Here is a 15,237-nt window from a genome sequence, read left to right as displayed (position 1 = left end):
GAGAGTATAGTTTCTGGAACCAGGCTGTCTGGGTTTGAATCCCAGGTCTGCCACTTTTTAGCTGTGTCACCTTGAGCAAGTAATTCTCCCTCTCTGTGCTTCCATTTCCTCATCTGTAGCATAGGGATAGAATCTACCTATGTTCACGTGTGAACATCAAATGGGTTAATACACATTAGGTGGTTTATTCCCGTTATCATCGTTTCAGTGTTGATCTTGCTTTTATTGGAATACTCATCAGGCTCACCTTCACTCTCATTTATTGAGTGTCTGCTGTGTGGCCAGCACTGAGTGAAGCCACAAACAATCATTATTCCTTTAATCCCCACAGCCACCTAGAACATAGGAACTGCTCTTATCCCCATTTTACAGATGGAGAAACTGAGTCTCAGGAAAGTTACTCGCCTAAGGCCACACAGCTAGCAGAGGGTGGTGCCAGGATTTGAACGCAGGTCTGTTGGACTCCAGTGCCTGTGTTCTCAAGCTCTCCGTGGCTGGGACCCATCCTCCCTCTCTTTCTGTCCGTTGCTGTCTGCCTTCCTCCTTTGAGGAAGCTGTCCCTTTCCTGAGACAGTGCAGGACCAGAGTGTGCCATCCCCGTGTCTCCATCCTGGTCAGTTGCAAGCATCCTTAACAGCCCAGTGGAAGGGCGGTCCTTCCTGGGACAGCGCCTCCCATTTCTTTCATGGCTGGACCCTCCCAGGCTCTGCCCCCAAGAGCTCCTGATCCCTGAGCAGAGCGGGGGGCTCTCAGCAGCTCCTGGCAGCGAAGTGCCCATGGGCTAGGTACCCCCACCAGTTGGTGCTGGAGCTGGGATTTTTGTAAATCATCATGACAAGACATCAGATGACCAAAGGAATACATCCTGATTGCAGGAAATTGGGAAAATACATAAAACAGGAAAGAAAAACCACCCACAATCCCAACACCCAGATTTTGATTTGTGGCTTGCTGGTCCTTGATCAGGGTATATTGATAAAACTGGGGTCCTGCTGGTCATGTTCCTGTGTAACCTTTCTTCACCTTGTATTTGGGACACTTGCCTATGGCCCCCAGCACTCTGCAGTGACATCGTTTTGAATGGCTGCATAATATTCCACTACACGATCACCATATTCTATTTAACATCTATTTTTGGACACTTTGGTTATTGACTCGTATCAAGCCTGGCTCCTATCCAAGTTCTGGGATGTATGTATGCGATTTCTGTCCTGTGAAGTCCTGGAGACACAAGGGTTGTGGAGACACAAGGCAGGCACATGTTTGATTGTGTCTGGTATGTTCACTGTAAACATCTTTGCAGCAAGCATTTTGTTATGAAAGATGAAATAACTGGTTGATTGACAGTTCTGGTTTCATTACTCTAGGAAATGATAACATATCAGTTTCTGCAAATACTTCAGTGAGCACAGTCACCCCTCCCGCCTGTCAAAACCAGAAGGGTACTGAGCTGTGGTTCATAGGAAAGGGACAGCTGCTAATTCTCACCAGCCTTTGAGAGCATTAATGATGATTCTTTAGCTAATTTAGATACACTTACTTTCTCTCTCCTGCCATCTTTACCAGATTTATCACACAGTATTAGACATTGGAGGCCATGTTCATAGCAGCACTACTCACAATAGCCAAGACATGGAAGCAGCCTAAGTGTCCATCGACAGAGGAATGGATAAAGATGTGGTGTACATACAATAGAATAGTACTCAGCCATAAAAAAGAATGAAATAATGCCATTTGCAGCCACATGGTTGGACCTAGAGATTATCATGCTAAGTGAAGTAAGTCAGACAGAGAAAGGCAAATACCGTATGATATCACTTATATGTGGAATCTAAAATATGACACAAATGAACTTAATTCATGAAAAAGAAACAAACTCACAGATGTAGAAAACAAACTTATGATTACCAAAGGGGAAAGGGTGTAGGGGAGGGATGGATTGGGAGTTTTGGATTAATAGATACACACTACTGTATATAAAATAGGTAAACAACAAGGACCTACAGCATAGCACAGGTAACTATATTCAATATCCTGTAATAACCATAATGGAAAAGAATATGAAAAAGAATACATACACACACACACACACACACACACACGTATGTATAACTGAATCACTTTGCTGTATACCAGATACTAACACAACATTGTAAATCAACTATACTTCAATCCAAAAAAAAAAGAGGCAAAAGAAGAATCAAGCTCCTCCTATCCCCTCAAAAAGGAATGGTTACTTGATTCCTGATGTGTCTTGAAAACGGTGAAAATTCTAACAGAATCTGGCTTAGATTAGCTCACCGAAGGATTTGCAGAAACTGATATGTTATCATTTTCTCGTGTAAGGTAACTGTCAACCAGTGATTTTATGCTTTATGGCAGAATGGCCTATGGCCAATTGTGGGGTGAAACTGCTTGCAGCAAAGATGTTTATGGTGAAAATACCTAGAACCGTATTGTGATTTTTGACACACTGGCTAGAGTTGAGATTTAAATCTGGGTCTGCAGACTCCAGATCCGTGCCCTCCCCACCAGTCCACATCCTTTCCCCTCCCCGCTTCCCCTCACCGCCCCCCCCATCTTCCTTCTGCTCCATCTGTTTGCTTCTGTTCTTCGTTCCCAAGTTATCGCTTAGTTGGGATGGAAGCATCTAGAAATAGGTCCTCGATCCTAGGAGTTCCCCACCCTCTATCCTATAAAGCCTCTGAACTATAATTGGTAAGATCGTCATGATTCACACAGCTTGGTAACCCTGTTATATGGGAGAGCAAGGAAGCACATATAAGATGATGACTGTTTCATCCTAACAGCAAAATGAAAACAACCTAAATGTCCATCTTTAGGGGAATGGAAAAAGAATGAGGTATTGAGAGAGTGGGGGAAAAAAAAAAAACCCCACCTACAAACCAGTACTATGTATAGCATATAATTTCTGTTTTTAAATCTGCAAGCAAAACCATAGATTTTCAGTGTGTATATGTGTGGGAGAGAGAGGGAGCTAACACTGAGACCTTAAAATGTACCAGATACTCTTTTATTATTAACTCATTTACTCCCCAGAACAGCCCCGTGAGGTAAGTACTATTATGATTCCCATTTTACAGGTGAGGACACTGAGGCTCAGAGAGGTTCAGTCAGTCTCCCAAGGCCACACAGCCGGTGTTGATACAGCTGGCATCTGCACCCAGGCAGTCTGGCCCCTGAGTCTGCACTTAGCCACTCTATTTTTAAATGCACAGAAAACAGATTGATAGGGTACGCTTCAGAATGCTACGGTCAGGTCCCTGTAGGGAGCTGAAGGACTCGAGTGGTGACCCCAGGGGCTATTCGCCTTACCATTTGTGCCTTAGAATTACTTCTCAAGAACAAAATGTCCATCTTAGTCATATAAATAAAAAGTAATTTTAAAAAAGTCAGAGAGGTCAAGGAAGCAGAATTTCAGCACCACTGAAGTGGTGTGCACTGTCTAGCCCTTTCTCCCAGCTTCCCACCCTGTGCTTTTATCCCCATTGTACAGAGCAGGTATGATGAGGCCATATGACTTGCCTGCATTCTTATACTTGATAAGAGCCAAGCGGGCCCTGGGGACCAGTCCCCCCAACCTTTCCTGCTGCCCCAGAGTCCCTGAGCAGGGAGCCTGCCTGAGCACCACCTGGGTCTGCCCGTGCCCCGTCCAGCCCATCCTCTCTCCCCAGGATCGAGCGATCCACAGACCAGGTCATCAAGCCCGTGAACCTGGAAGCTCTCTCCAAGTGGACTGGCCACATCCCTGGGGATGTGTTGAGGGACATGGCCCAGATCGCCCCCATGCTGGCTCGGCTCGGCTATGACCCCTATGCAAACCCGCCCAACTACGGCAACCCCGATCCCATCGTCATCAACAACACACACCGGGTGAGTGCACGTGCACACAGGGAGATGCGTGCTCACGCTGCGGTGGGGGTGGAGGCTCCAGCTACCGCAGAAAACACTTAGTTTCTTGATTCCTATGCAGCTGATTTGTTTCTGTCTCAGGGACACGGTGATTCGTACGGCTGCTTGTATTTCCATTTTTGCTTGGGCCACAAGGAAGCTCGAAACCAACTGGTAGCCTGCCTCTCACACTGTATAGCATCTCATGGCAGGCCCATCTGTGTGCTAATTCCATCCTATTTCTCTACTTTGATTTACCCTTTTCCCCCTGCTTTCCTGGCTGTTTGTTCGTCTGTTTGTAAAGCACTTCAAGTCTCTGTTGAGACTGGGTGTGAATAAATCAACGAATGGTCCCTTTATTGCCCCCATAAGGTTTAATTTTTAATTTTCTTTATTTATTTTTGGCCCTGCCTCGAGGCATGTGGGATCTTAATTCCCCAACCAGGGATCGAAACCATGCCCCCTGCAGGGGAAGCACAGAGTCTTAACCACTGGACCGCCAGGGAGGTCCCTGCCCCCATAAGGTTTAATGTTCACTTCTCAGACAAATGTAAGTTTAGGGTGGTTTAAATTACTTTTGAAGTTCTCCTTAGTGTAGGTGGTCAAGGGGAAATGACTTTGAGAAGATGATTTTGGAGCATAGAAGTAGGCTAATGCTGGGTGGAACAGTTAACAAGTCGATATTATTTACATGTCACTGTCACAGCTTCTCCTTTACTCTGGTTGCTGTGTTCTGACTTCCTCAGAGACACTAAGTTAATGAAAATATCTGAAAATGGGACCCAGGCCTGAGGAAGAGCCCTCCTACCCCTTATGTCATTGAGAGCCAGAGTTTTAATTTAATCTGAGTTTGGCATTTCTTTTTTTTTTAAAAATTAATTCTAAAGTCCTCTGATTCTACTTTCAGAGAACTACTTTGTGTTCGGTCTGTTGAACTAGAGAAGAAAGGGCACACATCTTAAACTTATTTATTTAATTTATTTATTTTTGGCTGCATTGGGTCTTCATTGCTGCGCGCGGGCTTTCTCTAGTTGTGATGAGAAGGGGCTACTCTTCTTGCGGTACGCGGGCTTCTCTTGTTGGCTTGTTTTGTTGCGGAGCACGGGCTTCAGTAGTTGTGGCACGCAGGCTGTAGAGCGCAGGCCCAGTAGTTGTGGCTCATGGGCTTAGTTGCTCTGCAGCATGTGGGATCTTCCCGGACCAGGGCTCGAACCCGTGTCCCCTGCACTGGCAGGCGGATTCTTTACCACTGCGCCACCAGGGAAGCCCGAGTTTGACATTTCTGAGCACATGCTGATTTTAGAAAGTAAACAGTTCTTTTTTTTCTTTCTCTTTTTTTTATTGCCTTATAACTGACGTATTATATTATTGTAGTTTCAGGTGTACGACAGAATGATTTGATATTTGTGCACATGGCAAAACGATCACCACAATTTGAGTCTAGTTACCCACTGTCTGTCACCGTACAAATTTACAACATATGCAGTACAATATTCCTGACTGTAATCACCGTGCTGTACATTACATCCCTGTGGCTTATTTATTTTATATTATCTTGACCCCCTTCACCCATTTCACCTCCCCCCCTCCCAACCCAACAATTCTTGTACTGAATCAGAAAGGGAGAGAGTCATTCCTCTTTATTCTCCTTTAATTCTTCAGTGGACTCAAGGAGAAAGACTCCATTTGATGCCAACAAGTCCTTAACACGTGCAAGCTTGCTTTCTTTCTCTCTCTCTCTCTCTCTTTTTCTATGTTTTGGCCACGCCGTGCGGCATGTGGGATCTTAGTTCCCTGATCAGGGCTCGAACCCATGTGCCCTGCATTGGAAGTGAGGAGTCTTAACCACTGGACCACCAGGGAATTCTTGCAAGCTTTCTTTTTAACGGAGAGAATTTACTAACACTGAGCGTAGGCGGCTCTGCCCTTGTCCTTGAAATGCAAGCCCATCTATAGGTCTTATCACTTCCTCTTCCCCCAACATCAGTTGATTTTGTAAACATCTACTTGTGGAAATACTCAGGGATCCAAGGTAGATACCCAGAGTGTATGGAGAGCGTGGGTGTTGGCAACCTGGATGTGGCTTATTCTTATTATTTTTGTTTTAAATATTTATTATTAATTTTAATGTTTACTATTTAATAATAGTTATTATTCTTTAAACTGTACTTAGGTGTTTTATATACTTTCCTGTATATATGCTATATTTCATAAAAAAAAATTCATTAACAGGATTAGGGACTTCCCTGGTGGTGCAGTGGTTAAGAATCCACCTGCCAATGCAGGGGACACGGGTTCGAGCCCTGGTGCAGGAAGATCCCACATGCCGCGGAGCAACTAAGCCCATGTGCCACAACTACTGAGCCCCCGCCACAACTACTGAAGCCTGCGTGCCTAGAGCACGTGCTGCACAGCAAGAGAAGCCACCGCAATGAGAAGCCCGCGCACTGCAACAAAGAGTAGCCCCCCACTCACCGCAACTAGAGAAAGCCCGCGCGCAGCAATGAAGACCCAACACAGCCAAAAATAAATAAATAAATTTATTTTTTTTTAAAATTCATTAACGGGATTAAAAAGAAGCAGCAGCAACTGGTGATGACCTTGAAATCCAGCCCCCAAATGCTTCTCAGAAGGGGTGGCTGGGACAGGATGAGGGCATCAGAGAAAGCTGGCCTCTCCTTACCTGCTTTCTTAACCAGGGGCCCAGCAGCAGCTCCTCTGAAGTCTCTCTAAAAGGCAGAGGCCCCTGGCAGGTCCTAGACTATGGGTCAGAAGCTCCCAGAGTAAGGCCTGACCTTGGGTGTTGTATAAAAAATTTCTGATGAGCAGTGATGGGTAAGAACAGCTCTTTGGGGCTCTGTTGTTTATTTAAAACAGAAGATGTCTCTGGGTTTCTTCCAAAGAAAAACTCTGTTTTCTACTAACTTATTTGATGACACAAGTGTTAAGAGAACCACAATTCCCTGATTCACTTATTCTCATCCCTAACTGTGAATTTTTGTGACAAATACACTTGTACTACTGCGAAGAAATATTTTGACACTTCATCTATCTATGCAAGTAGAGAATTGATAGGGTCACTTTCAAAAATGATTCTTTGTATTTCAAGTTTCTGGCTTAAATATCCAACGGTGCAGATTTTTACATTTGTAAGAACTAAATTTGGTTTAAAAAAAGCCAAAAACTTGCTCTAGTTTTGTGACCCTGTGTACTTTTAAAATAAAATCAAGAAAGCAAAAAAAGGAAAAACAAAAACAAAACAAAAGAGCTTTACTCCTTGGGGGTTCCACAAGTTTTAACAAGTGCCAGACACCTTGTTTAGTCTTTACAGTGGTTTTGCTGTAACTACAAAGATAAGTCCCCTCGTTGAAAGCCACAAGGGTGTGCACGTGTGTGTGTGTGTGTGTGTGTGTGTGTACTGAAGGCACAGAATGTTCCTGTACTGGATCCTGGGCAGTACACTCAGTTCTGAAAGGATCCCAGTGCTAATAAAACTGTCTATACCTGTGCTGTCCATTACAGCCACTAGGCTTGTGTGACCACTGAAATGTAACCAGTGAAATGTGATGAGTCCAAATTGAAAGGTGCCGTATAAGTGTGAAACACACACTGGATTTTGAGGTCCTCGTACCCCAAAAAAGCATGTAAAACTTCTCCTTAATCATTTTTATATTGATTACATAGGGGAGGAAAACTTTTCCCTTTTTCCCTTCTAGGTTCTTTGGCTGGTCTGATAATGAAATTGACATAAGACAGATTAATAGGAGAGAAAACAAATTTAATATCGTACATACAGGGACTCATAAAAATAGGAGATTCATAAGAAGGGGCCAAAGCAGGCATCTTTCATACCTTTTAGACGAAGAAACAATACATTTGTGAAGTACTGATAAGACAAAGACATTTGGGCTTGGGGTAGTAAATTACTGAAGAAGTAACAAGGTTTGTGTACACAGCCCTCTTGGCCCTGATTTCTCCATCTCTGGTGATAAGGATGGCTCTCTACCTCCTGTTGCGTGGAGGGTACCTTTCACCTGGGAGATTTATTCGCTGCTCTCAAGGGCACAAAGGAGGGTCAGAGTGTCCTTCTGGCACCGGCTGTTTCTTAAATAACTTTAATTCAAAATAATGAATATGCCAAAGTGGTAGATTTGGGGGCGACCTGCCCTGAACCCCATCAATTACATGTTGAAGTATTAATATTTTAGCTATATCAGGTTAAATAAAAAATACCACTAGAGGGAATTCCCTGTAGGTCCAGTGGTTAGGACTCCACGCTCTCACTGCTGAGGGTCCAGGTTCAATCCCTGGTCGGGGAACTAAGATCACAGAAGCTGCGCGATGCGGCCAAAAAAAAAAAAAAAAAAAAAAAAAAAAACCCCACTAGAATTAATTTCACCTGTTTCACTTTTTTTGTTAAATGTGGCTACTAGAAAATTTTAAATTACTGACTCGGTTCACATTATATTCTGTTGGACAGTGCTGGTCTATCCAGTGCCTTGTATTTCGGGAGATAGTGGAAAGGCCTGGAATTTTCTGGTGCCCACCTCAGGGCCTTTGCCCTCCCTGTGCCCTCTGGCTGGAATGCTTCTCCTTCAGAGCTTAGCCTGGCAGGATTTCCTTGTCACTCAGGTCTCAGCACAAAGGCCATGCGTTCCAAGGGGCCCTTTCTGACCACCCATTCAGAAGAAGCCCCCTGGGCACTCCTAATCACACACTTTCCTTGTAGTACTTCCCGTGGTTTGATATGTTCTTGTTTAATTGTGTTTGTTGTCACTTGTGGATTGTCTGACCCTCCCCACTCCAGAATGGAAGCTCCAGGAGGATGAGACTTCTAATTGTCTGGGCAATGTTGTAATGGCCCCCAACCCCCTCCCCACCCCCGAGCTTAGAATAATGCCCGGAATAAGAGGAGCTTATTAATACATGTTTGTTGGATGGATGCATGGATGAGCAGTTGGATAAGTGGATGGGTGGGTTGGGTGGATAGATGGATGGGAGGGTGTGTGGATGGGTGGGTAGGTGGACGGGAGGGTGGATGGGAGGGTGGATGAGGGGGTGGATGGGAGGGTGGATGGGGGCGTGGATGGGGGCGTGGATGGGTGGGTGGATGGGGGCGTGGATGGGAGGGTGGATGGGGGCGGTGTGGGTGGATGGAGAGGTAGATGGATGGGAGGGTGGATGGGTGAGTAGGTGGACGGGAGGTTAGATGGGGGGGTGGATGGGAGGGTGGATGGGGGGGTGGATGGGAGGGTGGATGGGGGCGGTGTGGGTGGATGGAGAGGTAGGTGGATGGGAGGGTGGATGGGTGGGTACCGGATGGATGGGTGGGTGTGCAAGTGATGGACTAAATTTTATTTTTTGATCATTTCTACAATAGCGATATTTTTTTCTTTCCTAGGTCTTGAAAGGGGACTATAAAACACCAGCCAATCTGAAAGGCTATCTTCAGGTCAGAAACCCCAGGGGGAATTCTGAGGCACCACTAGCTTCCTCTGTGCCCTTGAACACTTCACTTCTCTCATATGGTTGATGGTTTGCCCATCAGAAAATTGGATGGGGGTGGGATTCCGGTCAGAGGCTGTCAAGTGTCTGATCCACCTGGGCCACATCTCAGTAGCCCTTCAGCCTGAGCCCCTTCCTTGTCCCCTGGCTTGAAAGCAGTTGGAGGAACTTAGTGGGGACTTTCTGTCAAACTTTCTGCCTCTAGCCTTAAATTCATCTTCATTTAAAGTGGCAGTTCCTGGACTTCCCTGGCGGTCCAGTGGTTAAGATTCCGTGTTTTCACTGCAGGGGGCATGGGTTCGATCCCTGGTCAGGGAAGTTCCGCGTGCCGCACCGTGTGGCCAAAAAAAAAAAAAGTATAAAGTGGCAGTTCCCAACCCAGCACAAAAATTTCATCAGTCTACCAAAAAATGAGGGTCATGTGACGCAGGTATGTGTGCAAATGTAGACATAATACAGTCCTGTGTCCCCACATGCATCCCCACAGGCTGGCCTCCCATGCATCCTGGGCGTGTCCATGGAGGCTGTCCCTGAATCTTGTCCAGAAGAACCGCTCCCAGGACTGACATTGTAGCATCCTCCTTTTGGTGCCAAAGTGCTCCTTTTTAAATGAAGGGTGGTGATGCTACAATCAGTAGTTTCAGTTTGTGTGTGTGTTTTATTTAACTTGGCCAGGAAAGGGTGGGCCATCCTATGCTAATGCCCAGTTTAGTCATCAAACTCACGGACTCTCGTGGGTCGGGCAATGAGATTTCGGTTCTTTGGGGATGAGTCCACACTCCCTTTGTGGGAATCAGAAACCCATCTCTTGCCACTGTGAAAAAAATATTGCCAGAATTAGCACTAATTTGTTATTTGTTTTAACCCAAAGAGGGTGTAACAAGAACAACAAACAGAAGTGGGGTAAGGGGAATTAGCCACAATCTGAAACTCTTTTCATTTTTACATACAGTCTTTTTTTTGCTCACCTGGATATCCATTTTTGTGTTCCTTGCAATTCCATTGTATGAGCTGCTTTGTTTTAGTTTCTTACTGCTTTTCCATCTTGGGGGTCTCACTGTGGCCATTTCAGATGGCTACATAGTTTTCTCTGGAATGCATCATGTGCCACCAATTACTTAACTGTTGCCCTATGTAATATTTGCAATATTTTGCAATATTTCAAATGATGTCATGCACCTATCATCCTGATTTTGCCTGTCTTCTGTGGGGCGAGGGCTGGGGGGGCCTCTATGGAATTGTTCCCTTCGAATACAATTTTTTTGATATAAATTTATTTATTTATTTATTTATTTTTGGTTGCATTGGGTTTTCATTGCTGCGCCTGGGCTTTCTCTAGTTGCGGCGAGCAGGGGCTACTCTTCGTTGCAGTGCACGGGCTTCTCATTGCGGTGGCTTCTCTTGTTGCGGAGCTCAGGCTCTAGGCTCACAGGCTTCAGTAGTTGTGGCATGCGGGCTCTGTAGTTGTGGCTCACGGGCTCTAGGGCACAGGCTCAGTAGTTGTGGCGCATGGGCTTAGTTGCTCTGCGGCATGTGGGATCTTCCCGGACCAGGGCTCAAACCGATGTCTCCTGCATTGGCAGGTGGATTCTTAACCACTGCACCACCAGGGAAGTCCCCAAATACATTTTTAAGGAGTGGAATCAGAGGATGGGAGGGTCTTTTTTTGTTTTTTTTTTGTTTTTGGCCGGGTGGCATGTGGGATCTTATTTCCTCGACCAGGGATCAGACCCGTGCCCCTTGCAGTGGAATCGTGGATTCTTAACCACTGGACCACCAGGGAATTCCCCATGGGAGGGTCTTTTTTGAGACTCTTGAACTACAAGGTTAAAATTGCTCTACAGAAGAGTTGGACCAGTTTACACTCTCCTGCACTGTGTGGCGTATTCAACCTGGCCTGGGACTGTTTTTTGCTCTATTAGGAGCAATATGTAGAGGAATGGCATATGCTCTGTCATCGTGAGCCGTCCCACACTCTGGAGAGCTGCCCCACAAATTACGTCAGACCCCTACTTTCTGCCCTCTTCTCCTCCACTGTCCCCCACTGTGCACATGATCTCGTGCAGGATATTGCAAAACTTGGAAACAATCTGAGGGCAACAGTTGAGTAATGGTGGTGTGTACATTGTATAGAATACTATGTAGCCATCCAAAATGGTAATCGTGAAACCCCAAAAATGGGAAGATAGGAAGCAAGCAAAACAAAGCTGCTCACACATTAGAATGGCAACTCATGCGAAAATGTATACTCAATCCCTAAACTCCAAACACCCTCTCCTTTCCAGGGCTTTGCTATTCCCTCTGCCGGGAATGCTTTTCTACCCACATCCGTGCATGGCTGGCTTCGTTTTCATCCTTTAGCTCTTTGCTTATGGGGTGTTTTCCAACACCAACAACTAATTCTCTGATTATCCGGACACCAACTAGGTGTTGCGTAATTCAGTTCAATTCTGACACTGATTTCTGGAGATAGCCTCTGACCCCACAGGTTAAGGGCCCAGTCCCACAAAACTGCCCCCACTACCTACCTATCAGATGCCCAGGCTACCTACCTTTCTGCCCAGCCAACTACACATTTGCGGGGTCCCCATGCCCCCCTCCCCCCCACACTCAGGTTTGGTAATTCGCTAGAACAACACACAGGACTCAGGAAAACACTTTACTTCCTAGATCACCAGTTTATCATAAAGGCTGTAACTCAGGAACAGCCAAGTGGAAGAGGTGTGTCGGGCGAGGTATGGGGGAGGGGCGTGGAGCCCCCATGCCCTCTCTGGGTGCACCACCCTCCCGGCACCTCCCTGTGTTCACACACCCCAACTCCCTGAACCCTATCATTTATGGATTTTTATGGAGGTTTCATTAAGTAGGCATGGTTGATTAAATCATTGGCTGTTGGTTATTAATCTCCAGCCTTCTCCCTTCCCCAGAGGTTGGGGTGGAGGGCGCTGAAATTTCCAACCTTTTAATCATGCGTTGGCCTTTTTGGTAACCAAGCCCCCGATCCTGAAGCTAGGGGCCCCCAGCCACCAGTCATCTCATTTGCATACAAAAGATGCTTTTTATCACTAGGGAGATTGCAAGGGTTCTAGGAGCTTGGTGCCAGGAACCCAAGGCAAAGATCACATGTAGGTTTTTCATTACACTCCACCTTAAATGTCATCCCCCTGTAGTGGCCTCTCCGAACCACTTTATCTGAAGGAGCCCCAACACCAGTCACTCATATCAGCCCACTGTATTGCCTGGACTTTATAGTATCTTACGGATGTGTTTGTTGAGCAGGCTCTCCCCACTAGAACGTGAGCTGGGTGGGGATAGGATGGGGTCTATCATGTTCACAGTAGCCCCAGCACCCGGCACATAGTAGGTGTGCGGTAACTACTCGGTGAGGGAGTGTGCCCGATTCAGTGATGCTGAGGGCTGAAGCTCAGGGCAGTGAGGCCCTGGCACACCCACTTGGCTGTGACCCTTCCTCTGTGTGTCGTCTTCCTCCAGGTGAACCAGAATAGCACCTCTTCCCACCTAGGAAGCTCATGATTTCCAGGTAGGCCTGCGGACTTTGCCGGGATCTTCCGACACTTCTGAGCCCAGGAGTCACTTTTCTGAAAAGCTTGTCCTTCCTGAGCCTCCCTGGGGAGGAGTGGCCACCAAGGTGGGCTGACCCAGCCCCATCAGGAGGTTTCCCTGGCCCCAGCCTGGGGAGCTATTTATAGAAGCAAGGCTTAGTCTCCTAGCTCTGGATCAGGGGTGTGGGCAGGGATCAATGCTGAACCAACCAGAAAAAGGTTTATCTGGCATTGGGGAGGGGGTACAGAGGACAGGTGTGATGGGGGGATTCTAGAACCATTTTGCACAGAATGCTGTCTGCCAACCCAGCTTCTATAAACAGCATCAGGTTGGCCCAAAGCAATTAATGTTGTAATAATAGTCACAAGCAGTTCTGGTCTAAGAATAACCCCTACTGCACTGGGCTGAGTGCTCCTCCTGTGTTGCTCCTTTAACCCTCAGCATCCCTGGGAGGCAGGTGACATGACTGTCCCATTTTATGGAGGAGAAAACCAAAGCCCAGAGAAGGGCGTTGACTTGCCTAAGGCCACACAGCCACCAAAAGTCATCTCCCCCAGAGTTTGCTTTTAACAAACGATTTTAAGTGCATATTTATCCATCCACGTTTTGCCAAGGGGCAGGGAAACAGGGTCTGAACTTGCGAAGTCAAAGATTTAAGAACTCACTCGAGGTTCAACTCCTGTTGGCCTCTGTTTTCCCCATCTGGAGAATCGGGATTCATCACTGCCCGCCTCCAAGGGTGGTCGTGAGATGAAGTGAGCCGGCCCGGGTGGGAGTGCTGGGACCTCGCGGTGGACGTGGGCATTGGAGTTAAGGCTCCAGCGAGTGAGCTCACTTCCTTATGCTCCCCAGCCTCTCTGATCAGGCTCAGGGAAACCTGGGGGAGTCAGAGAGGCCAGGACCAACTTGCCTGGGTATTTGGCCTATTCTTTTAAACTGTAAAAGAGCTTCTAGCCTCCAGTCTAATTTTAGTTTCCTTATCTTATTTTTAAATAATCAGCATATTTTTTAGTTTTTCTTGAAATCCACTTTGCACCAGCCCACAAGGCTGGAGACACAAAGTCACCCTGACTATCAGCATTCCCATCTTGAGTTGTGCTAAGATCCAGGACTTCCATTTAATTCCTAAGAAGTCTCACGTTGAAAGCAGTCTTTTTCCAAGTTTTTCCCCAACTCGATTTCCCTCTCTCTCTTTCTGCAGGTTCATTAGTAGAATCCTGAACCTTCTCGTTGACGAAAGCCAGATCTATTTCTCGCTTTACTCTTTAGATGAGGTCCCAGAGACAGGGTACTTTAGCTAATCTTTACCATCTGCTCTTCATAAATCAGAAAAGTGATATCTTTGAGGTCAAGTGGCGACAGGTTGAGATGTGGGTAAGGACCCAAGAAACATTTTTAAAGGTAAATTCTCTCCAGCCATCTGGATGCTATAGAAAATCTCACATGCTTACATGAATGCATGAAGACCATCTGTCCTGCAATCACACATATAAATATACAAGATCTGTTTCAGAATTGCGACTCTGGGCCTAACACCCGTTTTCTCCCCTTTCAGATCTTTGCAAATGGCTTTGTTGCCAGAAGAGAAGAAACTTTGCATTTGAGTGGAAATCGGACCTCTAATCCAAGCATATTGCTTGCCATCAATCGCCAAAACAGGACTTCTCCCGAGGAATGTATTGCATATGTTTGCAAAAGCTGAATCGTTGAAAACTTAACCTTGAAACACTCTATCTTGGGATAGTCTGGGGTAGAGAACCAAGAGTGTGGAGGTAGTCCGGCTTTTGAAACTTAGGTATTTTATATTTTTCCCCTCGAGAAGTTTTTTTTAAGAAATGGATTTTCCATTCTCCTTAATTTGCAGGACTGCCTTGGTGGCTTTGTTTGCTGGGACAAGGCCCACCACCCGTGCCTCTTCTGTTGACCCTTACTTTTGAATTCAGAGAATCTATTTAAGAATTTAATATATGAGGCTTTCTTTGATTGCTCCTCGGGTCTACTCACAGAGAAAAATATATATATATTATTTGAATAAACTGAACAGGGACTCATTTGTCTGTGCCTTACTTTACAGAGTGAATAGATTTTTTTCTTCCATGTAGAGTTTTGTCAGGTGGATTGATGATGAACAAAGGCTGGAGAATAGGTCCACGCAAGGGCACAGCTGAACTCCTGTGTCAGGGAGCCCCAAGGCCACCCTTGGGTTTGGCAATTTGCTACAAGGACTCACGGAACTCAGAAAACCTGGTGGTTTTC

General features: G+C 46.0%; 1 protein-coding gene across 5 annotated transcripts in view; it reads left to right on the top strand.

Annotated features, from left to right (window-relative positions):
* Positions 1-15,021, top strand: part of TPST2 (tyrosylprotein sulfotransferase 2) — a 56,472-nt gene extending 41,451 nt beyond the window's left edge. For 4 of the 5 annotated variants that reach the window (XM_061169208.1, XM_061169207.1, XM_061169206.1 and 1 more), the window contains 4 exons: positions 3,696-3,894; positions 9,314-9,364; positions 12,910-12,958; positions 14,537-15,021. In XM_061169208.1, the coding sequence (XP_061025191.1) occupies positions 3,696-3,894; positions 9,314-9,364; positions 12,910-12,951 (292 nt within the window). In that variant the 3' untranslated portion in view covers positions 12,952-12,958; positions 14,537-15,021. The remainder of the gene's footprint in view (positions 1-3,695; positions 3,895-9,313; positions 9,365-12,909; positions 12,959-14,536) is intronic. The other variant, XM_061169205.1, reaches the window with a different exon arrangement.
* Positions 15,022-15,237: the final 216 nt, after the last annotated feature.

The sequence above is a fragment of the Eubalaena glacialis genome, chromosome 15, assembly GCF_028564815.1.
Source record: "Eubalaena glacialis isolate mEubGla1 chromosome 15, mEubGla1.1.hap2.+ XY, whole genome shotgun sequence".
Classification (NCBI taxonomy): domain Eukaryota; kingdom Metazoa; phylum Chordata; class Mammalia; order Artiodactyla; family Balaenidae; genus Eubalaena; species Eubalaena glacialis.
The sequence above is the reverse complement of the archived record's forward strand: the minus strand, read 5'-3'. Positions and strand labels throughout refer to the sequence as shown.